Source organism: Aotus nancymaae, unplaced genomic scaffold (assembly GCF_030222135.1).
Source record: "Aotus nancymaae isolate 86718 unplaced genomic scaffold, 86718_ANA_hifiasm-v0.15.2.pri h1tg000028l, whole genome shotgun sequence".
Classification (NCBI taxonomy): Eukaryota; Metazoa; Chordata; class Mammalia; order Primates; family Aotidae; genus Aotus; species Aotus nancymaae.
Window position 1 is genome coordinate 28,808,315 of NW_026988441.1, and position 26,150 is coordinate 28,834,464.

A 26,150-nucleotide genomic window follows, 5' to 3' on the forward strand; every position below is an offset into this window, starting at 1 on the left:
TTTTCTTCAGAAGCCCAGTTTGGGACCCCAGCAAGTGAGTGGGAATTGCTGCCCAGCTAACCCTACGACACACGAGACCTCACGCAAGCGCGGCACGCTTCGAACGCGTGACCCAATCCCGCCCCAGAAGACCCCGCCCCGAGTGACGTCAGACACTAGCCCCGCCCCTTCTATTCCGACTCTCGGGACCTCCCCAACGAGGTGGGGCGCTCGCGCTCCCCTGAAGGGGACTGGCCTGCAGAGGGCGAGACCCTCCCTACCTTGACCTTCGATTGGCCCAGCCCTCGCCAGCGTTGCTTTAGGATTGGTCGGGTTGTGCTCCTCTCCACCCCCCAACCCTGGGGCTTCCGCTTCCGGTTCTGACGACCGCTTCGGCCGTAACGATGATCGGAGACATCCTGCTGTTCGGGTAATTAGGGGGACCAGAGGCTGGGAAGAGAGAGCCAGACAGGACGGGGGCGCCCCTAGTAACCATAAGTCTCCCTCTGCAGGACGTTGCTGATGAATGCCGGGGCAGTGCTGAACTTTAAGCTGTGAGTAGGCCGCGCCTGACTGCGGCTCCATCCGGGGGACTCGTAGCCCCGCCCTCATAAGCGTGATCTCGCCGCACGTCGCAGGCCCCGCCCTACTCGCCTCTGGCCACGCCTCCAGCCTGGTTTACCCTCCTCTGACCCTCCTCGCCATCGAGCGACATTAAATCCATACTCTCCGTTCCTTGGGTGTCCCTCTGCTCGCCTTCCTGGAGAGCTTAAGACCCATCCCCCAAGAAACAGCCCCACCCCGGATTCTCAACCCTGCACCCGCACTGTCGGGCCACTTTGTAAACTCTTGGTGGCCGCTGACCTAGCTGTGATTGTCCGGGCAGTGGTGGCCCAGAGGGGGAAATTGAACTGTCCGAGATCACACAGCAAGTCAGCGGCAGGGCGAGGGTTGAAGCTTAGTGTTTGTGGCCTTCAAAGTGGTCACTGTCTGCTCCTCTTTGTAGGAAAAAGAAGGACACGCAGGGATTTGGGGAGGAGTCGAGGGAGCCCAGCACAGGTAAGGTCTTCTTCCTGGACCCTGGAATTGCATGGTCCACTTCAGAGAGGACAATTCTGTTTCATCAAGTCCTACCCTCATTTGCTTTATTTTTTCTTTTCCTCCCTTCCTTTCTTCCTTCCTTCCATCTGTCTTTCTTTCTGTCTTTCTTTCCTTTCACAAGGTCTCCCTCTGTTGTCCAGGCTGGAGTGCAGTGGTGCTGTCATGGCTCACTGCAGCCTCGGCATCCTGGGCTAAAGTGATCCTTCCACCTCAGCCCCCTTAGTAGCTGGCATTACAGGCACGTGCCACCATGCCAGGCTAAATTTTGAATTTTTTTGTAGGGGTTTCTCCACATTGTCCAGGCTGGTCTCAAACTCCTGGGTTCAAGTGATCCCCTGCCTTGGCCTCCCGAAGTGCTGGGATTATAGACATGAGCCACGAGTTTTCTCCTTAATTGAGCAGTGCATGTGAGTGGGAGATGAGCTAAATATGTGCTATCCTTTCTACCTACCTCTGTCATCTACTTCTTTCTCCCACCAGACCTCCCTGATGTGAGCACTCACATCACTTCCTACCTTTATAATTTTCTGTTATGTGTGCTGTCATCTGGCTAATGTCTACCCCTCACATTTGACTGTAATCTTAAGAGGCCCTAGTTTGGCTGGGCTTGTCCCATTCTTTTTCCTTGCTGTACCAGTCCTCTGATGCCTGTAAATGAATGAATGAGTGAATGAATGAATGAATGAATAATCTCACACTTAGCTGTTGCTTTCAGAGTGCTGCCGACCTGCTACTTTTAAAATTAGATGCCAGCATTACATTTTTAATCAGGAGATATTATATAAAAATTCAATGTCTGATTTTTCTTGAAAAATCGGAACATTCTGCAACTCAAGATTCAGGAGAGCTCTTGACATCTATTTAAGCGTAGTTGAAGAAAAGGGCTCTGACTCATCCCAGCCCTAACCCCTTCATGTCTTTCATCTGCCTGAGCCCTGGAGGCCCAGAATTTACACTTCCTGCTGAATTAATTATGTAACCATTTGAATTGTAAGAGGACCTGTACATGACTATTATATCCATTCATTCATTCTTTCATTCACCAGTTATTTGAGCACCTATGCATGCTGGCTACTGTGCTAGGTGCTGGGATACAGAAGGGGTAAGACACATAGAGTGGAACTTACCATGGGATGGGACTCATGATTTCTAAGGGAGGAATAAATGATGACAGAGGTGATGTTAGGTGACAGGGAAAGGGAATCACAGCATGGTGATGGGGTTGCCCTCCTGTTGGGGTGTGGGAGGGAAGGCCATTTGAGGAGGTGGCATCGTAGTCAAGGTGGCAGATGCCATGATGGAGCACTGCCCAAGGATGGGAGAACCCTGAGGAACAGAGGTTTTCTTTTAGAGACAGGGTATTGTTCTGTTGCCCAGGGTGGAGTGTCGTGGCACATTCATAGCTCACGCATGAACTCCTTGGCTCAAGTTCAGCCGGGAACTCCTCTTGTCTCAGCCTCCCAAGTAGCTGGGACTACTGGCACTCACTACCACTTCTGGCTAATTTTCTAAGATTTTTTTTTGAGACAGAATCTTGCTCTGTCACCAGGCGCCAGGCTGGAGTGCAGTGGCGTGATCTTGGCTCACTGCAACCTCCACCTCCCGGGTTCAAGCAATTCTCCTGCCTCAGCCTCCCGAGTAGCTGGGACTACAGGTGGACACCACCACGCCCAGCTAATTTTTGTATTTTAGTAGAGGCGGGGTTTCACTATGTTGGCCAGGATGGTCTTGATCTCTTGACCTCATGATCCACCCACCTTGGCCTCCCAAAATTTTGGGATTACAGGCTTGAGCCGCTGTGCCCAGCCTTCTAAAAATTTTCTTTTGAGATAGGCGTCTCGCTGTGTTAACCAAGCTGGTATCTATCTCTTGGCCTCAAATGATCCTTCCACCTCGGCCTCCCAAAGTGCTGGGATTACAGGCATGAGCCAGCATGCCTGGCTGAGCTGAGATTTTGAAGACATTCCAGCAGCTCCCCTATTTGGGGGCCTGCCCCTGGGTGGTGACCCAGTTAGGTGCTTCCTGTTAGTGTTTCATTCTGCCTCCATCCCTAAAAGATCATGATCACTTTCCCATTTTACATATGAGGAAGCTGAGGGTCAGAGATGGGGCTCAACTTTTTTTTTTTTTTTTTGAGACAGAGTTTCACTCTGTCACCCTGGCTGGAGTGCAATGGCCCAATCTCAGTTCACTGCAACCTCTGCCTCCTGGATTCAAGTGATTCTCCTGCCTCCCAAGTAGCTGGGATTACAGGCATGCACCACCACGCCTGGCTAATTTTTGTGTTTTTAGTAGAGATGGGGTTTCACTATGTTGGCCAGGCTGGGCTTGAACTCCTGACCTCATGATCTGCCCGCCTTAGCCTCCCAAAGTGCTGAGATTACAGGCGTGAGCCACCGCACCTGATCAGTTTTTGTATTTTCAATAGACACAGGGTTTCACCATGTTAGCCATGCTGGTCTTGAACTCCAACTCCTGGCCTTGTGATCTGCCTGCCTCAGCCTCCCAAAATGCTGGCATTACAGGCGTGAGCCACCGCGCCCAGCCTATGTAGCTCAATTTTTTTGTGGCCACATAGCAAATCAATGAGAGAATCAGGATTTGAACCAGGGTTTTTTTGACTCTAGCAGTTGTACGCTCAATCACTAGATCAGTTCTCCATCTGTCCGTTTATCCATACATACATACATTTATTGACTCAGCAGCCGTGTGTTACCCACCACACGGAAGGCACTGTACCAGGCCCTGGGGTTGCGCTGTACAGATCCGAATCAGCTGCTGTGGGCGGGAGATTTGGCACAAAGTGGTGGGAGCATCAGTGACAGGGATGGCAGGAAGGGCACCAGTGCTCTATCAGGAGCTTCCTGCTTTGCTCTCTGCTCTTCTTCCAGCCCAGATGCCGCACCTGCCACTTCCCCTGTGGGGGCTGCTCCTCACCCTCTATCCTCTTTGCCTGGGTTAACTCTAATACCATAGTGGCTGCGTTTGTCGAGAGCTTCGTGTGTGCCAGGCACTGTGCTAAGGTCTTCCTAGCTGCCTGTCCCCCTGGTGACACAAGGAAATTCACATAGACAGTCCAGGGACTGGTCCAGGTCACCTGTGCAGAAGGACGGAGCCAGGATTTGAGCTCACGTTTGTTAAACTGCCCACATTTGAAGTCAGAGCTTGGAGCTCTGGCATTTCCTCAGAAAGGCTTTTTTTTTTTTTAAGACAGAATCTTGCTGTGTTGCCCAGGCTGGAGTACAGTGGCGCGATCTTGGCTCACTGCAACCTCCACTTCCTGGGTTCAAGCAATTCTCCTGCCTCAGCCTCCCAAGTAGCTGGAATTACAGGTGCCCACCACCATACACGGCTAATTTTTTGTATTTTTAGTAGAGACGAGGTTTCACTGTGTTAGCCACAATGGTCTTGATCTCTTGACCTTGTGATCCGCCTGTGTCAGCCTCCCAAAGTGCTGGGATTACAGGCATGAGCCACAGGTGGTGCGCCTGGCCCAAAGGGGTTTTTTTTTTTTTTTTTGAGACAGAGTCTCGCTCTGTTGCCCAGACTGGAGGGCAGTGGCGCTATCTCAGCCCCCTGCAATCTCCGCCTCGTATTCAAGCAATTCTCCTGCCTCAGCCTGCCTAGTAACTGGGATTACAGGCATGCACCACCATGCTTGGCTAATTTTTGTATTTTTAGTAGAGATGGGGTTTCGCCATGTTGGCCAGGTTGGTCTTGAACTCCTGACCTCAGGTGATCCGCCTGCCTTGGCCTCCCAAAGTGCTAGGATTACAGGTGTGAGCCTCTGTGCCCGGCTTACTGCAACCTCTGCCTCCTGTGTTCAAGTGATTCTCGTGCCTCAGCCTTCCGAATAGCTGAGACTACAGGTGTGCTCCACTATACCCAGCTACTTTTAGTAGAAACATTTCACCATATTAACCAGGCTGGTCTTTTTTTTTTTTGAGACAGAGTCTTGTTTTGTCACCAGGCACCAGGCTGTAGTGCAGTGACGCGAGCTCAGCTCACTGCAACCTCTGCCTCCTGGGTTCAAGCAATGCTCCTGCCTCAGCCTCCCAAGTAGCTGGGACTACAGGCACGCATCACCATGCCCAGCTAATTTTTTTTTTTTTTTAGTAGAGACGGCGTTTCACCATGTTGGCCAGGATGGTCTTGATCTCTTGACCTCATGATCTGCCTGCCTCGGCCTCCCAAAGTGCTGGGATTACAGATACGAACCACCACGCCCGGCCAGGCTGGTCTTGAACTCCCGACCTCAGGTGATCCAGCCACCTCAGCCTCCCAAAGGGCTGAAATTACAGGCATGAGCTACTGAGCCCTGCCTGGAATGAGTAACCTTTGATTGGCATCCGTTGATGGTGGGAGATTCTGTTTTCACGGTCCTTCGCTAGGGGAAGGGTCTTGCTGAGCAGTGCCTTTCAAGCTTCCTGGAGACAGACTAGGTGCTTAATGTTTCCAGTCTGTGCTGGATCAACCCTGTATACAGATTGTGCTGCATGTGACTAACTCTGTTGGTTAGATAATAACAGACTCATCTAAACCGTGTTCAGCAAGATGTTATGTTCAGCACAGGCTCGGATGGAACAGGGATGGCAGGTTGGCAGGTTGCCATCCCCTGAGAAAGTATGAGTTTCTGGGCTTGCGTTCTGTGTACTGTACTTAGCAGCCAGCCCCAGTCTGCAGATGCTTTGGGTAGCACCCTTGTAGATCACCTAATCTGGACCCATTCCTTCTTTTTTTTTTAGAGACGAATTCTTGCTCTGTTGCCCCGGCTGGAGTGCGGTGACACCATTTTGGCTCATTGCAACCTCCACCTGCTGGGTTCAAGCATTCTTCTGCCTCAACTTCCCAAGTAGCTAGGATTACAGGTGTGAGCCACCACGCCCAGCTAATTTTCATATTTTTAGTAGAGATGAGTTTCACCTTATTGGCCAAGCTGGTCTCCAACTCCCAGCCTCCGGTGATCCACCTGCCAAAGTACTGGGATTACAGCTGTGAGCCACCATGCCTGGCCTGATCTGGGCCCATTCTTTCATTCTGGAGGTCTAGAGAGGGAGAGGGATTGGCTGCAAACCCTGGAGGAAGGGTCTAGAACCCAGGTCTCTGGAGTCTTCATGTACTAAATTGACTCCCCTTGGAGGGTTTCTTTTTCCCTTGGCATTCTAGGGGACCAGAGTATCACCAAGACACACCTTCGCTTTCACTTGCCTGAATTTAGGATGCTTTTAGTTGGAAACACTGTAAACCCAGCTCAAAGTGGTTAAAAAAATTGAAATGTCCAAGGGTGGAATTGTCTTCAGGTACTCCTGGGTTGAGGTGTCAAACCAGTCCTCCAGGGTTAGGGTTGGGGTTAGAGTCAACAGCCAACTCTATCTAGCTCTCAATTCCTCTTTCTTTTGCGTTGATTTTACTGTGAGACTGGCTAGGGTTGGCAGAGATGACCCCAGAGCAGGGGTTGGCATGTTTTTCCGTAAAGGGCCACATAGTAAATATTTGAGGCTTTGCAGGCCATATGGTGTCTGTCTGGCACAGCAGCGTGACTCAGCTCTGCTGTTGTAGTATAAAAGCAGCGGGACATGATATGTAAATGAATGGGTATGGCTGTGTGCCAATAAAACTTTATTCATTGACACTGAAATTTGAATTTCTTGTAATTTTTATGTCTTACAAAATATTCTTCTTTTTTTTTTAAATCTAAAAACCATCTGGGTATGGAGACTCATGTCTGTAATCTCAACACTTTGAGAGGTTTAGGTGGGAGGATCACTTGAAGCCAGGAGTTTGAGAACAGCCTGGGCAACATAACGAAACCCCATCTCTATATTAAAAAAAAAAAAAAAAGTAAGAGCTATTAGCTCACAGGCCATCCAAAAACAGGTGGAAGAGGCTGCTGGATTTGGCATGTGGGCACTGAGCTTACATCTTCCTAGCTCAGCAAGCCTGGCAGAAAGTGTCTCTTTCCCAGTAGTTGGGGGAAAAGTCCCAGGGCAGACTTTCATTGGACAGACTTGGGTCACATGCCCCTCCTTGAGCCAGTCAGAGGCAGAGGGATTTGGTGCTTTCAGGGGGATTGGTCAGTGGCGGACACACCCTGAATGCTGAGGGCCGGAAGAGGGGGACACCCAAGGGAAAAGCCACACTGTTGTTTGAAGTTGGAGGCAGTGGGTGCCTGGTGGGTGGAAGTCACAAAAACCCACTGCAGAGGTGGCAGTGGGGCTGGGATGTTAGCTGTGCCGTAAAAGTGCTTTCTGATTCTTCCAGGTGACAACATCCGGGAATTCTTGCTGAGCCTCAGATACTTTCGAATCTTCATCGCCCTGTGGAACGTCTTCATGATGTTTTGCATGATCGTGTGAGTCCGGCCTGCCCTTCCCCTTCAGTGTCATCTCCTTAGTCTCATTCTTCAGGATGACCCACCCAATGGCCACTCTCTGTCCTTTAAGTCATCACTTTTGTATCCTGCTATTTTTTTTGTTGTTGTTGTTGTTTTTTAAGATAGAGTCTCTCTCTGTTACCCAGGCTGGAGTGCAGTAGCTTGATCTTGGCTCACTCCAACCTCTGCCTCCCTGCTTCAAGCGATTCTCCTGCCTCAGCCTCCTGAGTAGCTGGGATTATAGGCATCCACCACCACGCCTGGCTAATTTTTGTATTTTTAGTAGAGACAGGGTTTCACCATCTTGGTCAGGCTGATTTCGAACTCCTGACCTCAAGTGATCCACCTGCCTTGGCCTCTCAAAGTGCTGGGATTACAGGCATGAGCCACCGTGCCTGGCCCTACTTTCTGTTTTCAAAATAAGTGAGGGAACCAGTATCTGAAGGGGTTACACTCTGTCTCTGCATCCCCACTGAACTAGGCTGGAATTTTGATTAGAACATGGAGTTCTCCAGCCCCTGGCTATGCCTGGCACCTCTGCAGGGGCTGCCAAGAGATGCTTTCCCTGAGCCCATGGCCCTGTCACCTCTCACCAGCTCTGCTGCATCTGCCAAGGTGGAAAATGTGGTTTAAATTCCAGCATGCTGCCAGATCCTCCTCCAGCTGGGCTGGAAGCCAGCAGAAATGTATTCCGACTTTATTGCTTTAAATTCTGGCTTTTATTTTCTCATTAGGCTGAGAAAACTCAAGCAGATTACCTTTCCATCTAGGATTGGGGCCATAATTCTGATACTACTATTACTGAATTCTGAGATTTGCTGTAAATGGATTTAGGAAAACATTCTATGGGAGAACCTGGTGTTCTTGGCTTCTATGGGTCCATCCCTGCATACTTCCTCCAAAAAGGAAGAGGACAAAAAGTTGGCTGTCCTGAGGAATTGAGACTCCGAATGCTGTGTGGCTGGGTAGTCTGCACCCCAGTGGCTGTTTGAGGAGATGCTTCCAGGACGTAGGAGAACTGGGGAAGGTGGCATTTCACCCTCACCACAAGGACCATAATGTATTCCCAGAAAGGCTCTGGCCAAGGTATCTTACCTGGCAGAGAGGATCTGAGAGCACGTATGAGGCTTGCCTAGGAACAAAGAAGGCTTGTGAAGAGATCAAGGAACTTGCATGAAAGTGTAGGAAGGGCCGGGCGCGCTCACGCTTTTAATCCCAGCACTTTGGGAGGCCAAGACAGGCGGATCACTGAGGTCAGGAGTTTGAGACCAGCCCAGCCAACATGGTGAAACCCAAATTAGCAGAGCGTGGTGGCATGTGCCTGTAATGCTAGCTACTCAGGAGGTTGAGACAGGAGAATCACTTGAACATGGAAGGCAGAGGTTGCCATGAGCTGAGATCACTCCACTGCACTCCAGCTTCAGCAACAGAGTAAGTGAGACTCCATGTCAAAAAAAATAAGTGTAGGAAGTATAAGCAGGACTCATGGAAAGTGGCCCTTCTTCGTGCAGCTTTTGCCTCTCTAGGTTTGCATTCATTCACAAGGATCTGTCCTGGACGATGCTTTGGGGTTACGCCTGAGGTCAGGACAGCCACAGTCCCTGCCCTCAGCAAATGCACTTGGTGGGACATACACAAGCATGTGGGAAACCGTCAGTTGCAAGGTGGCGCCTGACGGGAGCTCCCAGTTTCAGAGGTGATTGGGGAAGGACTCTCTGAGAAGGTTCTGTTTAAATTAAGACCTAAGTTGGCTGTGTTGGCTCAGGTCTGTAATTCCAGCACTTTGGGAGACCAAGGTGGGAGAATTGCTTGAGCCCAGGAGTTCAAGACCAGCCTGGGCAACATGGTGAAAACCCCTCTTTACCAAAAATACAAAAATTAACTGAGTGTGGTGGCGTGCATCTGTAGTTGCAGCTCCTCGGGAGGCCAAGGTGGGAGGATCACTTGAGCCCTGGAGGCAGAGGTTGCAGTGAGCTCAGATCCTGCCACTGCACTCCAGCCTGGGCAACAGAAGCAGACCTGGTCTCAAAAAAAAATAATAATAAATAAATCAAGACCTAAAGGACAAGAAGACGTTTGCAATTTCCAGAGTTGGAGAAAAGCATGGTGGCACAGGAAGTAGCAGGTACGAAGGTCTTGGGGCAAGGCAGACGTCTGCATGCTTCCCTCATTCTTGTCTTTTCTGTTCACCTGCTTGATCATTCTCTCCGGTTTGACCAACATCTTCCCTCCCCCATCTGCCAGCCTGTAACCAGAACAGCAGCCGGGGGGCATCCTCCCAGCTCAGCTTGCCAAGACCAGCGTAGTCCGTAGCCCAGGGTCCAGATGTGGTTTCCTGGGGCAGAGTCTGATTGACCCACCTTGGTGTCACTCAGGTCCATTTGGGGCGGGGGTTCTTGATTCTGCCCTAACCACTTAGGTCAGGGGTCATCAGACCACAGGCCAAATCTACACACTACCTGTTTTTGTGAACGAATTTCACAAAAGTTCATGTGTGTGGCTGCTTTTGTGCCACAGAGGCAGAGTTGAGTTGTGTGACAGAGACCACCTGGCCTGCAGAGCCAGAACTGTTAGTATAAAACAGTGGCCCGTTACAGAGAAAATGGCCCTGACCCAGGCCAGTGCTTTCACTGGGGGCCATGGGTGAGGGAAGATTCTCTCGAGAAAGGGCTCTCTCAGGGAGGCAGTGTCTGGCTTTCCCAGGATATTAAAAAACTGGAAATCGGCCAGGCGCAGTAACTCATGCCTATAATTTTAGCACTTTGGGAGGCTGAGGCAGGTGGATCACCTGAGATCAGGAGTTTGAGACCAGCGTGGCTAACATGGTGAAACCTCGTTTCTACTAAAAATACGAAAAATTAGCTAGGCATGGTGGCGCATGCCTGTAATCCCAGCTACTTGGGAGGCTGAGGCAAGAGAATCGCTTGAACCCAGGAGGCAGTAGTTGCAGTGAGTGGAGATCGCGCCATTGCACTTCAGCTTGGGCAACAAGAGTGAAACTCCATCTCAAAAAAAAATAACAACAACAATTGGAAATCACCTAAGTGTCCAAGAATGGGGGAAGGATCAGGTAACTTGACAGGATGCCCATGTGACTGGCTGTTGTGATACCATCACCAATGATGTGCCAGAAGGTTCTGTCTGCATGGGGAAATGAAGCCTTCTGAAAGTGAAGATGTCCGGAGGATATTCATCTGTGCAGCCTGACTTCAGCTATGTAACGGGTATGCAGTAAACATGCAATAAACCCTGAATGAGTGCCTTAAGTATGGGAGTGAAACACCGTTCAGCGAGGGACTTGGAAGGATCCACTCCAGATGGGGTAGAGAGGTGACACTGTGGCAGTTGCTGTGGAAATTGGCAGGGCCTGGGTGTTCACTATTCCCTGTGCCCATTTTTTCTTTTCTTTTCTTTTTTTTTTTTTTTTGAGATGGTGACTCACTCTGTTACCCAGGCTGGAGTGCAGTGGTGCAGTCTCAGCTCACTGCATCCTCTTATCTCCTGGGTTCAAGTGATTCTCCTGCCTCAGCCTCCCAAGGAGCTGAGACTACAGGCATGCACTACCACGCTCGGCTAATTTTTATATTTTTGGTAGAGACGGGAGTTCATCCTTTTGACCAGGCTGGTCTCAAACTCCTGACCTCAAATAATATGCCTGCCTCGGCCTTCCAAAGTGCTGGGATTACAGACGTGAGCCATTGCGCTCAGCCTCCCTGTGCCCCACTTCTGTGTTGTTTGAACTTTGGAAATTTTAAGAAGTCAAGAGAAGTATGAAATGTGAGGAGAAACGTCCCTGAGTAGTTAGGGATCGGTAGCACTGTTATCTATAACTTACATCAAAACACATCACAAATATGGATAAATGGATAGCTATATGGATAGGTATGTGGTACAGCAAAGTGCTAATTGCAGAATGTAGGTGATGGTGGTGTGTTTCAACACAACTGTTCTGTGTGTTGAAATTTTCATAAAATGAGAGGAAAAGTTGGGAGAAAACCATGGAGAGGGTTTGCAAGTAAAAAGCAGAAGTCTGTCAGTGTTTTATAGAATATTCACAGATTATGCAGCCACCATCTCTATCCAATTTCAGAACATTTTTATCAACTCAGAAAGAAACCGCGTCCCCACTGGCTATGATCACTCCCCATTCCCCCTCTCCCAGACCTTGGCAACCACTAATCAACTTCCTGTCTCTGTGGATTTGCCTCATGTGGACAGTTGATATAAATGGAGTCATACGCTGTGTGACCTTTCGTGTCTGGCTTCTCTCACTCAGCATCATGTTTTTAAGGTTCATCCATGTTGTCGCATGGCGCAGTGCTTCATACCTTTTCATGGCAGAATCATATTCTCTTGTATGACTCGTTTTCCATCTGTCAGTTGATGGATAGTTGGGATGTTTGTATATTTTAGCTACTATGAATAATGCTGACAGGAACATTCACGTACAAGTTTTTGTGCAGATTTGTTTTTAGTTATCAGCTGTGTAGGAGTGAAATTGCTGGGTTGTATGATCACTCTTATGTTTATAATTTTCTTTGTTTTTTTGGGAGACAGAGTCTCGTTCTGTCGCCCAGGCTGGAGTGCAATGGCACATTCGTGGCTCACTGCATTCTCCACCTCCCAGGTTCAAGTGATTCTCCTGTCTTAGCCTCCTGAGTAGCTGGAATTACAGGACTACACCCCCAAGCCTGGCTACCAGCTAATTTTTGTATTTTTAGTAGAGATGGGTTTTACCATGTTGACCAGGCTGGTCTCGAACTCCTTACCTCAAGCGATCTGCCCACCTCAGCCTCCCAAAGTGCTGAGATTAAAGATGTGAGCCACTGCACCCGGCCTGCATTTATTATTTTGAGAAAACACCAGACTGTTTTCCAAAGTAGCTACAACATTTCACATTCCTACCGGGATCCTACGAGGGTTACACTTTCTCCATATCCTTGCCAACACTGTTACTGTTAATCTTTTGATTATAGTCATCCTAGTAGGTATGAAAGTTTTTTGTGTGTTTTTGAGAGAGTCTCACTCTGTTTCCCAGGCTGGAGTGCAACAGCAAAATCTCGGCTCACTGCAACCTTTGCCTCATGGGTTCAAGCCATCCTCTGGCCTCAGCCTCCTAAGTAGCTGGAACTACAGGTGTGCACCACTACACCTGGCTCATTTTTGTATTTTTTGTAGAGACTGGGTTTTGTCGTGTCGCCCAGTCTGGTCTCGAACCCCTGGCCTCAAGTGATCCACCCACCTCAGCCTCCCAAAGTGCTGGGCTTACAGGCATGAGCCACTGTGCCCAGCCAGTTTGAAGGTTTGACTCGAATTTTCCCTGATGGTTAATGATATTGAACATATTTTCATGTACCTGTTGGTGATTGGTGCATCTTCTTTGAGGAAATGTATTATTAAGATTCTCTGCCCTTTTTAAAAATTGGGTTATTGCTGATCCGTAAGGGTTCTTTGTGTATTCTCAGTATTAGTCCATTATCACGTGTGTTTTGCAAGCATTTTCTCCCATTTGATATGTTGTCTTTTCACTTTCTTGATGGTGTCATTTGAAGCACAAAAGTTTTTTATTGTGACTGGCCAGGCACAGTGGTTCACACCTATAATCCCAGCACTTTGGGAGGCCAAGGCGAGCAGATCACCAGAGGTCAGGAGTTTGAGACCAGCCTGATGACCAACATGGTGAAACCCCATCTCTACTAAAAGTATAAAACTTAGCTGGGCATGGTGGCGTGCGCCTGTAATGCCAGCTACTCTGGAGGCTGAGGCAGGAGAGTTGCTTAAACCCAGGAGGTGGAGGTCGCAGTGAGCCGAGATTGCATCACTGCACTCTAGCCTGGGTGACAGCGTGAGACTTTGTCTCAAAAAAAAAATAGTTTTTTGTTTTGTTGAAATTTAGTTTATTGTTTTTGTTACTTGTGCTTTGAGTATTATAGTTAAGAAATCATTGCCTAATCCAAGGTTACAAAGATATACACATAATTTTTCTTCCAAGAGCTTTGTAGTTTGGATTCTTTATAGTTTGGTCTGTGATTCAGTTTGAGTTAATTTTTTTTGTATGGTATAAGGCAATCAAACTTTATTCTTTTGCATAAGAAAATCCAGCTGTTTCTGCACTCTAATTTTTTCAGATAACCTTTTCATTTTGGAATGAGTTTAGATTTGTGGAAATGTTGCAAAGATAATACCGAAAGTTCCTATATATATCATTTGTGTAACAGCTTTGCCATCTTCCCTCATAGGGTGGTGGTATTGGCTGAGTGCAGTGGCTCATGCCTCTAATCCCAACCCTTTGGGGGGCCAAGGCAGGTGGATCACTTGAGGTCAGGAGTTCAAGACCAGCCTGTCCAACATGGCGAAACCACATTTCTACTAAAAATGAAAAAATTAGCCTGGCTTCGTGAGTTGCACCTGTAATTGCAGCTACTCAGTAGGCTGAGGCAGGAGAATCGCTTGGACCTGGGATGCGGAGGTTGCAGTGAGCCGAGGTCGCACCACTGCACTCCATCCTGGTTGGCAGAGCAAAACTCTGTTTCAAAAAAAAAAAAGAGTATATACTTCTAATTGTGTAGTTTAATGTTGTTAATTGTATTCACAGGTAGAATACAGGTTACTTTGAAAAATCAGACAAGTGGCCAGGCGGGCTGGCTCACACCTGTAATCCCAGCACTTTGGGAGGCCAAGGCAGGCAGATCGCGGGATCAGGAGTTTGAGACCAACCTGACCAACATAAAGAAGCCCTGTCTCTACTAAAAATACAAAATTAGCGGAGTGTGGTGGCGCATGCCTGTAATCCCAGCTACTCAGGAGGCTGAGGCAGGAGAATCCCTTGAACCTAGGAGGCAGAGGTTGCAGTGAGCCGAGATCATACCATTGCACTCCAGCCTGGACAACAGGAGCAAAACTCCGTCTCAAAAAAAAAAAAATCATGTAAAGTTTTCTAAGTAATAGTCATGTAAAATAATCTCTGACAATATTTTTAGATCGCCTCCTGTCCTTACGGATATTTCTGCCCTCTGACTTCTCCAGGCTGTTCGGCTCTTGAATCCCAGTGATGGAACCAGGAACTCACCTTCCCGGGATGCTGAGTCTGCGTTCCTCCATTCCTGATGACTGCAAGAATGTTTTGACCAGAAAATTGACAACCATCCCAGAAAAAGCCCAAGCTTGTGGTGGGTGGAAAAATGTTCGCTGAGATGTGCGTGGTTTCCCAGCCACATCCCTGTTTTCAAAGATAGTTTCACTTTGGTCTCTGAATTGGAATGCTGTCTGCTGAAGGGGTTTCAGGAGGGTTGATCTAAAGGGCTGTGATGAAATTGCATTCCCCATAGATAAAAGAAATAGCATTTCCATCCAGAGATCTGAGCAGAAAGGTTGACTTTTAAGTTTAACACAGCTGCGTTTTTGGACATTCAGTGTTACTTGCTGAGTCTGATAGCCTCTGGGCCCAGCCAGAGGCCCTGTTAATAAATTCCTTTCTCATCCTGACAGGGTCGGTCTGCTTGGCCACTCAGTACAGCTGCGATTAACCCTAAGGCTTTAAGGAACGGGCCGCCTGTAACAGGGACACCAACTTTGCTGTTTAGACACTAAATTGTTAGCAAGAGGGTTGAGCTGGTTCCCCGTGAAGTATTTTACAGAAGACATGTGGAACAGTTGTGGGAGTGTTAAGATTTGCTCTGCCTTGAACCCTTTGTTAAATAAAATGACTTTGGGAGCCATTCATTGTACAGTTGCAGGAATGAGAGTGATTTTATGATGTGGTGACATTGGGACCATGTTCTAAATCCTTGGGTTTCTGAGTCTGCTTTTTGAGTAGGTGACTTTGAGGTTGAAAAACCAGGGGCCTCCATCTAGGAAATACAGCATTTTCCAGAAGCTTCTTGGAAAGAGAATCCTGGTTTAGTTGCCAAAATGAAACACCCAGGGTTGGCACTGAATCCCACAGCTGTGTGATTTGTCTGTTGAGTTTTTTGTTGTCGGGTTTTTTTGTTTGCCTGAATGCTGGAGATTTTTGAAATCCTGACTTGGAGGTAAACCTGGAGGAAGGGAAAAACATAAATATGCAGGCTTATAGGAGTGAGTAGACTTGAAAATAAACCTCATTTCTAAAAATGACCTTTTGTTTATACTTTTTTCTTTTTTGTAACCAAGAAGTTAATTTCCAATCTGAGTCCTTTTGAATTACCCCATGGGAAACACCTAGGATTCATTTCGGAGGCTGTCAAAGTAGAGTTGGTGGTAGAATTTCTTTTTGGGATTTAGCTCAATAAATGATAGTCAAGAATTGGGCAAGTGGGCCTGGGTTCAGTGACTCATGCCTGTAATCCCAGCACTTTGGGAGGCCAAGGTGGGCAGACCACTAGCCTGGCCAACGTGGTGAAACCCCATCTTTACTAAAAATTCAAAAATTAGCCACACATAGTGGTACACGCCTATAATCCTAGCTACTCGGGAGGCTGAGGCACGAGAATTGCTTGAACCTGGGAGGCAGAGGTTGCAGCAAGCCAAGATTGAGCCACTGCACTTCAGCCTGGGCAAGAGAGTGAGACTCCGTCTCAAAAACCAAAAGGAATGAGCAAGTGGAATTTTGACTGCAGCTGTTCCTGAAAGTATTGAAAGAGTCATTGCTAATGGTGGGCTGTTGCTAGACCAGGGTCAAGTCCACTTTTGCTGCTTCTCAGCTTGTGGAATTCTCCTTGATCACTTCTGTAATTCATTTCCTTGCCAAAGCCCAGCCAAGCATCACCCCACGGTCTGTAAGTAGCAGAGATCGGAGCTGCTGGGTCTGGCTTTGCCGAGGCCGGTGTCCTTGTCAGAACAGGCATGCTGAGATCTTGGCTGGGTCCCTCGCAAGCCAGATGAATGGTGTGAAGAAACCTTCCTGCCTTATTCAGACTGGCGCTGAGGTCTCAATGAGGCGAGGCGTTTGTTCATGATGGGGATGAATCGTGCTCTCAGAAGAGAATGCTGTCATTGAGGTTTTGTTTCGATAGTCCTATTTTTCTCCACAGAACTGTTATCTCATTGTTAATAATAGCAGCATGGCTTTTGCAGATGCTGGTTTGTGGCTGCTGTACATTTTAAAAGTGGAATCTCATGGATGTGTCTCTTAAGGAAGCTTTTCAAGAACCTTCGTTAGCACCAGAGGTTATTAGACTATGAGGTTTGGGTGCCTCAAGTTTTCACAGTGTTTAAGCACTAATGTTCTGGGCCAGTTAGGTATGAGTTCAAATCCCATCTCAGCTCATTCTGACTGGGAACTTGGCTAATTGCTTTCCCCTCTCCAAGCCTCAGTTTCCACGTCTCTAAAATGGGCCTGCAAATTGCGTGTGCCTAAGGTGGTTGTAGGTTTCAATGAACTCTAATGTGGCTGAGTGCCTGAGAGTGCCTGTTGCTGTGGGTGTTAACACCATGTGTTTTCTGTCTTCCCGTCCACTTTCTTTTGTGCTGTCTGCACACACACCATTAAAGGCTGATCAGCATTTTAAAAAATTGCAACCAGGCCAGGTGCAGTAGGTGCCTCACGCCCTAAATCCAGCATTTTGGGAGGCTGAGGTGGGCAGATCGCCTGAGGTCAGGAGTTCGAGACCAGCCTGGCCAACATGACAAAACCCCATCTCTACTAAAAAATACAAAAAGTAGCCAGGCGTGGTGGTGCACGCCTGTAATCCCAGCCACTCGGGAGGCTTAGGCAGGAGAATCACTTGAACCCTGGAGGCGGAGGTTGCAGTGAGCTGAGATCACGCCACTGCATTCTAGCCTCAGTGACAAGAGTGAAACTCCATCTCAAAAAAAAAAAATCGCAAACAATTTCCAGCATGGTAAACCTTTTCCTCTCTTCACCATCTCCATCCAGCATTTTCTTTATTCCTGTATGTATGTTTTGAGAGTGGATAAGGAAGGATGGGTTCTGCTTTTTTTTCCCTTTGAGATAGAGATTCACTCTGTCGCTAGGCTAGAGTGCAGTGGAACAATCTCGGCTCACTGCAACCTCTGCCTCCCAGGTTCACGTGATTCTCCTGCCTCAGCTTCCTGAGCACTAGGATTGCAATTCGTGCCACCACACCCAGCTAATGTTTGTATTTTTGGTAGAGACGGGGTTTCACCATTTTGGCCAGGATTGGCTAGGATGGTCTCAATCTCTTGACCTCGTGATATGCCCACCTTGGCCTCCTAAAGTGCTGGGATTACAGGCGTGAGCCACCGGGTCCAGCCAGGTTCTGCTGTTTTCATTTCAGCATCATTTTCTTCCCACTTGCCGTGTTGCTAGGGAGTTGTTACAGTTCTCATTTTTGCTTATGGTGCAGTGTCAGTAAATCGGTCCTTAGCCACCTTCTTGCTGGACTTGGTTTGTATTTTGTCCACTGTGATAAAGGCTGCCCCTGGCACCAGTGTTGTGGTCTTCATTGGCTTCTATCGTGAGGTTAACTTCCTTGGGGCAAATAACCCTGGAGGGGTCCATAATATCCTTACCATGGATATGGTTTTAAGTGGCTTTTGTTTGTTTAACTTTGTTTGAAAAACTTTTTTTAGGCTGGGTGCAGTGTCTCATGCATGTAATCTCAGCACTTTAGGAGGCTGAGGTGGGTGGATCACTTGAGGCCAGGAGTTCGAGACCAGCCTGGCCAGTATGGCGAAACCCCATCTGTACTAAAAATACAAAAATTAGCGCGGTGTGGTGGCGTGCGCCTGTAATCCCAGCTACTCAGGAGGCTGAGGCAGGAGAATTGCTTGAACCCAGGAGGCGGAGGCTGCAGTGAGCCAAGATTGTGCACTCCAGCCTGGGTGACAGAACGAGACCCCTGTCTCAAAAAAAAAAAAAAAGTGTTAACTACTAATGCATGTTCGTTGAAGAAAACTCATCAAATGCATATTTACTAGAAGAAGAAAGAGAAATCATCTGCAGTCACATTCTCCTGAGAGCATCACCCTAGGTACACATCCTTCCAGCCTTTCTTCTGTGCATAATCATTTGGGTGTGCTGCATACATTTCTCTTGGCAATGTTATCTTAGTATCTTGCAGTGAGGGTTTCTCACCTTATGCTATAACCATACTTCCATATCTTCCAAATACATTGTTTTCTAAAATATCCTTTCTTTTCTTTCTTTTTTTTTTTTTTAAAGACAGGGTCTCACTCTGTTGCACAGGCTGGAATGTAGTGGTGTAGTTAGAGCTCACTGCAGCCTTGACCCCCCTGGGATCAAGCGATCCTCCCACCTCAGCCTCCCAAGTAGTTGGGACCACAGGCTAATTTTTTTTTTTTTTGGAGAGACAGGGTCTCCCTGTGTTGCTCAAACTGCTCTTAAACTCCTAGGCCCAACAAACCTTCCACCTTGGCATTCAAAATTTCTGGGATTACAGGCATGAGCCATAATATCTTTTTTTTTTTTTTTTTTTTTTTTGAGACTAGAGTCTCACTCTCACTCAGACTGGAGTGTGGTGACGTGATCTTGGTTCACTGCAACTTCCACTTTCTGGGTTCAAGCAATTCTCATGCCTTAGTCTCCTGAATAGCTGGGATTATGGGTACATGCCCAGCTAAATTTTGTATTTTTAGTAGAGACAGGGTTTCACCATGTTGGCCAGGCTGGTCTCAAACTCCTCATCTCAGGTGATCTGCCTGCCTCAGCCTCCCAAAGTGCTGGGATTACAGGGATGGGCTGCCGAGCCCACAATATAATTCTTAATAACTGCAAATATATCATTGTAAAGACATAGCATGATTAATTTAACCAGTCCCCAGTTGATGGGCACCTGGCTTGTGTTCAGTTTTCGCATATTAGAAAATAACACTATGGTCTGGGAGTCGTTGCCAGAGTGATAAGCTGTGGGTAGTGAAGGCAGAGAAGGCCACAGTTACAGCACCTGCCCTGGGAGTGTTCACTTTGGGGTTCATGTCGGAACCCATTTTGCTTCCTCCACCATTGCACGTTGAAGGAGAATGTGTTTTTCATGGGCTTCTCTTTGTCCTTCATGTACATCTGCTCTATGGCAGGAGTCAGCCAACTACAGCCCATAGGCCACATCTGGCCCACAGCTTGTTTTTGTAAATAAAGTTTTATTGAGGGCGCTGTGACTCACAACTGTAATCCCCCCATTTTGGGAGAATGAGTCGGGTTGATCCCTTGAGGTCAGGAGTTCAAGATTAGCCTGACCGACATGGCAAAATCCTATCTCTACTAAAAATACAAAAATTAGCCGGGGGTGGTGGTGTACACCTATAGCCCAAGCTCCTCAGGAGGTTTAAGCAGGAGAATCGCTTGAACCTGGGAGGCGGAGGTTGCAGTGAGCTGAGATAGTTTGACTGCAGGTCCAGCCTGGACAACAGAGCTAGACTGTCTCAAAAAAAAAAAAAAAAAGGTGTGTTGGAATCTGGCCACACCCCTTTGTGTGTGTATTACCTACAATTGCTTTGGCCGCCTCCATACTACAACTGCAAAGTGGAGTAGTGGCAGCAGATACCATATGGTCTGCAGAACGGAAAATGTCACCCATTTGGCCCCTTACCAGAAAAATTTGCCAACCACTGAGCTGGGGTGTGATGGAGAATCCCAAGGTGTCTCTTCCTTTCCAAAGCTACTCTGGTAGAATCATCTGTACCCTTGTGGCCTGGATTTTAGCAAAGACGCACACAAACAACTTTTTTTAAAATTTGGCAGGGAAATCTTCCCTGCCATTTTCAAGTGATGTGGTTAATCAACCAAAACCCAATTTTCTTGCTCTTTTTTTTTTTTTGAGATGGAGTCTCATTCTGTCACAGACTGGAGTGCAGTGGCATGATCTCAGCTCACTGCAGCCTCCGCTTCCCTGATTCAAGTGATTCTCCTGCCTCAACCTCCAAAGTAGCTGGGATTATAGGCACTTGCCGCCACACCCGGCTAATTTTGGTATTTTTAGTAGAGTTGGGTTTTCTCCATGTTGCCCATGCTGGTCTCAAACTCCTGATCTCAGGTCATCCGCCTACCGCGGCCTCCCAAAGTTCTGGGATTACAGGCATGAGCTGTTGCGCCTGGCCTCTTTCTCTTGATAGTTAGGGAAAAGACCCTCCTCGGACTCCCCAAGACTCCTCAGAAAAGCAGCAGTGTGATGTAATAATGAAATCTGCTCTCCTCTGAAGTGGTTAGATTTGAAAAGCCAGTGAAGCTGTCATTAGCAGGCATTTTCTTTTCATTTAAACCATTTCATTATCTCCTTCTTTACCAAATTTGAGTTTATCAAAGTATTTGAGAAGCCTCCTGATGTTTTCATGTGTTAATGAAAGAGATGCTGTTTGTGTAAAAGCAAAAGGCATGCTATACAAAAAAAGAAGGATAAAAAGGGCCGGGCAGGGTGGCTCATGCCTGTAATCCCAGCACTTTCAGAGGCCGAGGCAGGTGGATCACTTGAGGCCAGGAGTTCGATACCAGCCTGGCCAACATGGTGAAACCCCATGTTTACGAAAAATACAAAAGCCAGGCTTGGTGGCGCACACCCGTAATCCCAGTTGTTTGGGAGGCTGAGACAAAATTGCTTGAACCTGGAAGGCGGAGGTTGCAGTGAGCTGAGATCGTGCCACTGCACTGCAGCCTGGGTGACAGAGCGAGACTCTGTCTCAGAAAAGAAAAAATAAATACAACTAAAATAAAATAAGGGAAAAAAAAGACGTCAGTTCTGCTGGAGGGATTTGTTTTCACCATTCACTTGATTTTCATTATTATGCAGAGAAAAGCACTCAGCTGCTTCAGGCCTGTCTCTGGCACTTGAGTTCCTGGAAATGAGAGATTGGTAATAGCAAGTATTCCTGGATGAGAAGCCAGGCAGAAGGGTCTCTAGCAATGTGGAAATTCAAAGTTCACATTTTTTATTTTTCTTTTTAAAAGTTTTTATTTTATTTTTGAGGCAAAGTCTTGCTGTGTCATCCAGGGTAGAGTGCAGTGGTGCAATCGTAGCTCTCTACAGCCTCGAACTCCTGGGCTCAAGTGACCCTCCCACTTTAGCCTCCCGGGTAACCAGGACTGCAGGCCTGCGCCACCACGCCAAGCTATTTTTGTTGTTGTTTTGTAGGAACAGGGTCTCCCTATGTTGCCCAAGCTGGTCTCGAACTCTTAGTCTCAAGCAATCCTTCCACCTCAGTCTCCCACAGTGCTGGGATCACAGGCATGAGCCACTGTGCCAGTGTCCACATTTTTCAGTAAGAAAATGGCAAGAACTAATTCAGCATATGTTTTGGTGGCTTTCTTTTTGACCAATGGATTGTTTCAGATCAGACCAGCCCAAATCTGGCCCGCTGCCTGTCTTTTCATGATCCTCAAGGTAGAATGGCTCTTATATTCTTAAATTGTGTCAAAAGAAGAAGTTTTATGTAAATTATCAGGCCAAGTATAAAAGAAAAAAGTTTACAAGAAGGAAAAAGAAAGGAGAAGAACGTTATATGAAATCCAGTTTTTTTGTTGTTGATAAAGTTTTGTTGCCGTATTAGTTCATTCTCATGCTGCTATAAAGAACTGCCTGTGGGTCACACCTGTAATCCAGCACTTTGGGAGGCCGAGGCAGGTGAATCACCTGAGGTCAGAAGTTTGTGACCGGCCTGGCCAACATGGTGAAACCCTGTCTCTACTAAAAAAAACACAAAAATTAGCTGGGCATGGTGACAGGTGCCTGTAATCCCTGAACCCGGAAGGTGGAGGTTGCAGTGAGCCAAGATTGCGCCACTGCACTCCAGCCTGAGCAACAAGAGCGAAACTTTGTCTCAAATAAAGACAAAAAGAACTGCCTGAGACTGGGTAATTTATAAACAAAAGAGGTTTAACTGGCTCACAGTTACGCATGGCTGGGGAGACCCCAGGAAACTTACAATCGTGGTGGATGGGGAAGCAGACATGTCCTTCCTTCTGTACACGGTGGCAGGAAGGAGCAGAATGAGAGCTGAGTGAAGTGATGGCCCTTATAAGAAACATCAGATCTTGTGAGAACTTACTCACTATCACTGGAATAACATGGGGAACCACTCCCCTGATTCAGTTACCTCCCACAGGATCTCTGCCACCACACGTGGGGATTATGGGAATTACAACTCCAGATGAGATTTGGGTGTGGACACAGTCAAACTGTATCAGCTGTCGTGCTCATTAGTTTGTGTATCATCTGGCTCCTTTAGCACTACAAGGGCAGGATTGAGTCCTTGCAGCAGAGACCATTCACCCTGCAAAGCTGAACCCGTTTACTCTCTGACACTTTATGGAAAAGTTTACTGATCTCTGGACTAGACAGTTTTTAAAAATGACATCTTACTAGTGGATCCTGTTCATTGGTCTTTAGTTTACATTACCATCATGGCAGTTGGTGGTAAACCTAGGCAAAAGAGTGTGGACTGTGCCGAGGGAATTGTAGAAATCATTTTAGAGGAAATGAAGCTTTACATCTATTAGAGTTCCTTGTGCGCATGAGAAAAAAGGTGGAAAAGATGGTTACAGCAAAAAGCAAGTTGGAGGCATGGCTCAGACCTGGGCTCTGTGTCTTGGCCTTTCTGTACCTCCACGTCCTCATCTGTGATACGGGTACAGTGCAGGAGAGAGCCTCAGCATGGGCCTGTAGCCTGCCTGATGCTGGGCAGGCACTCAGGAAAAATCACTGTTTTTATTGATACCGTTGCTTCTGTTAAAAGACTTTTCTCAGCTGGGTTTTGCGAGGCTTCAGTGAGATGATACGTAAGTCAGCTAGAGCTGTGTATCAGGCCATCTTGGATTGCTATAAAGAAATACTTGAGACTTCGTAATGTATCAGAACAGAAGTTATGGCCAGGCGCAGTGGCTCACTCTGTTGCCCAGGCTGGAGTACAGTGGTGCCATCTCTGCTTACTGCAACCTCCGCCTTCCAGGTTCAAGGGATTCTCCCACCTTAGTCTCCTGAATAGATGGGACTACAGGTGTCCACCACCACACCTCTCTAATTTTTTATATTTTTAGTACAGAAGGGGTTTCCCCATGTTGGCCAGGCTGCTGTTGAACTCCTGAGCTAAAGTGATCCGCCCACCTCAGCCTCCCAAAGTGCTGGGATTACAGGTGTGAGCCACTGCGCCCGGCCATGTTTTCAGTTTTCTTGGGGGAGATTCCTAGAAGTAGAATTGCTGAGCTGTGTGGTAACTTCCCGGCCTCCTTAAAGGTTTAGCCTGGACTGGGCAGAGAGTGGTTTCTACTGCATTCTCTTAGCCACAGTGAGTCACAGGTTCACTCCAGAGTCAGTGTCGGGTGGGGAGTGGGGATGACACGAGGACCTGAGTGTCCTAGAGGGGGTTCATGGAGTCCTCATGTCAAGTCCCCAGCATGGACCCTGACACATCGTTGGTCCTCAGCAAATGTCAGTTGTCACTCTGTTTAGCACTAAGAATAATGATATAAAATTGGAACAGTAAGGAAGACACAAACTGTTGGAACTTAGATCTGCATCTATTAGTCTGCCTAATAGAAAAGCCACCATCAGGATTTTGGAGATAATGGGCCACACTGGCTTTAGATTACCCACACCAGAGTCAGCCCTGGAGGCGCCCAGAGATGAGAGCAATCCCAGCGCTTGGCAGGATGGCTGGGAAACAGTACCTGTGAGTGCCAGAAAATGCGGAACTCATCTAGGAAAAAGTTAAGAAGAAAGTAAACATCATCTGTCACTCTATCAGAGATAACTGCCATCAATATTTTGGTTTCTTTCTTTCCAGTTTTTTTCTGTCCATTCGGTGTATAAGTGTATATTTTAATAAAAGTATAATTAAGATCATAATGTATATAGTTTACATGGTGTATATTATTATTTATTGGGAGCATTTCTCCATCAATAGTGGGTTTGTTTTGTTGTAAGAGACGGGTTCGCCAGGCGTGGTGGCTCACGGCTGTAATCCCAGCACTTTGGGAGGCCGAGGCGGGCGGATCACGAGGTCAAGAGATCAAGACCATCCTGGCCAACATAGTGAAACCCATCTCCACTAAAATACAAAAATTAGCTGGGCGTGATAGTGTGCGCCTGTAGTCCTGGCTACTCAGGAGGCTGAGCTTGGAGAATTGCTTGAACCCGGGAGGTGGAGGTTGCAGTGAGTTCAGATTGCACCACTGCACTCTAGCCTGGCGACAGAGTGAGACTCCGTCTCAAAAAAAAAAAAAAAAAAAAAAAAAAAAAACGAGACAGGCTCTTGCTCTGTCGCCTAGGCCAGAGTGTAGTGGCGCAATCATGGCTCACTGCAGCCTCAAACTCCTGGGTTCAACTACTGGTCTCAGCCTCCCAGTAGTTATGATTGCAGACGTGAGCCACTGTGCCCAGCTTAATACTGGTTTTCTTAATGCGACTTCACATACACACACACACACACACACACACACACACACACACACACACACGGGTGCACTTAATTTACTTTGGAAGTTTAATTTATAGTAGTGTACAGCTTGGTGAATTTCATTCCTTTTTTTTTTTTTTTAGACAGTCTCACATTTGTCACCCAGGCTAGAGTGTAATGTCGCCATGTCAGCTCACTGCAACCTCTGTCTCCTGGGTTCAAGTGATTCTTCTGCCTCAGCCTTCTGAGAAGCTAGGATTATAGGCGTGTACCACCATGCCTAGCTAATTTTTGTATGTTTAGTGGAGACAGGGTTTCACCATGTTGGCCAGGCTGGTCTCTGACTCCTGACCTCAGGTGATCCACCCACTTCGGCCTCCCAAAGTGCTGGGATTACAGGCCTGAGTCACCGTGCCTGGCCAGCTTGTTGAATTTCTACGTATGTGTACACCAGTGAGGTCACCACTCATTGAGGCTTAGATTGTTGTAGCACCTACAAGGCTCCCTGTGAGGCCTTCTAATTCATAACCTTCCCATTGTGAGGAAATGATCACAGTTTATTTACATACTCCCCTATTGCTGGGCACTTACATTGCTTCCAGTCTTTCACTCTTAGAAACAGTGCTTCAGTGAACTTCCTTGTATATACACATTTGTCTACATCTGATTGCCTCCTTCAGATAAATTTCTAGAAGTTGTGAATTTCAGTGTGCTCATACCCAGTGGGTCAGAGGATATGAACTTATTGAAATGCTCCCAGTTGGCAAGGCGCGTGGCAGGGTGTGATGGCTCAGGCCTGTAATCCCAGCACTTTGGGAGGCTGAGACAGGCGGATCAACTGAGATCAGGAGTTCCAGACCAGCCTGGCCAACATGGGGAAACCACATCTCTACTTAAAATGCAAAACTTAGCTGGGCGTGGTGGAGCGTGCCTGTATTTCCAGCTACTCAGGAGGCTGAGGCACAAGAATCACTTGAACCCGAGAGGCAGAGGTTGCAGCGAGCCAAGATCGTGCCACTTTACTCCAGCCTGGGCAACAGAGCGAGACTCTGCCTCAAAAAAATAAAAAAATGCTCACAGTTAATTACTTTTTCCTTCCTTGGTGCCCCAGTTGTGCTGTGTTTGTACAGTGCGATTAAAGTATTGTATTCATGAATGCCCCCAACCAGGTTCCAGGGCTTGGCTTCAACACTGGGTTCTCAGGAGCAGGTATCCTTTGTGTATCCCCATCCCTACTTGAAGATGTGATAAAAAATTGAGTTATTCTGGCTCTTTGACGTGTCAAGGTTAGTCAAAGCCGATTTAAATTGGTTTCACTTTCAGAGTAAACAGGACTTATTGCAAAGCCAAGCAGAACTATGAAACTCATCTCTAGGTACTTCTGAGATAACTG

At 47.4% G+C, this 26,150-nt stretch overlaps 1 protein-coding gene across 2 annotated transcripts; it reads left to right on the top strand.

The window, feature by feature from the left end:
• Positions 1-347: 347 nt before the first annotated feature.
• Positions 348-15,568, top strand: SMIM7 (small integral membrane protein 7). Of its 2 annotated transcripts, none has more exons than XM_012469885.2 (5): positions 348-409; positions 492-533; positions 986-1,038; positions 7,342-7,432; positions 14,480-15,568. In XM_012469885.2, the coding sequence occupies exons 1-5, from the start codon at positions 384-386 to the stop codon at positions 14,493-14,495; spliced, it is 228 nt and encodes a 75-aa protein (XP_012325308.1). In that variant the 5' UTR covers positions 348-383; the 3' UTR covers positions 14,496-15,568. The 2 variants fall into 2 exon arrangements, with proteins under 2 accessions (XP_012325308.1, XP_012325309.1); XM_012469886.2 differs by lacking the exon at positions 14,480-15,568 and adding an exon at positions 8,188-14,473.
• Positions 15,569-26,150: the final 10,582 nt, after the last annotated feature.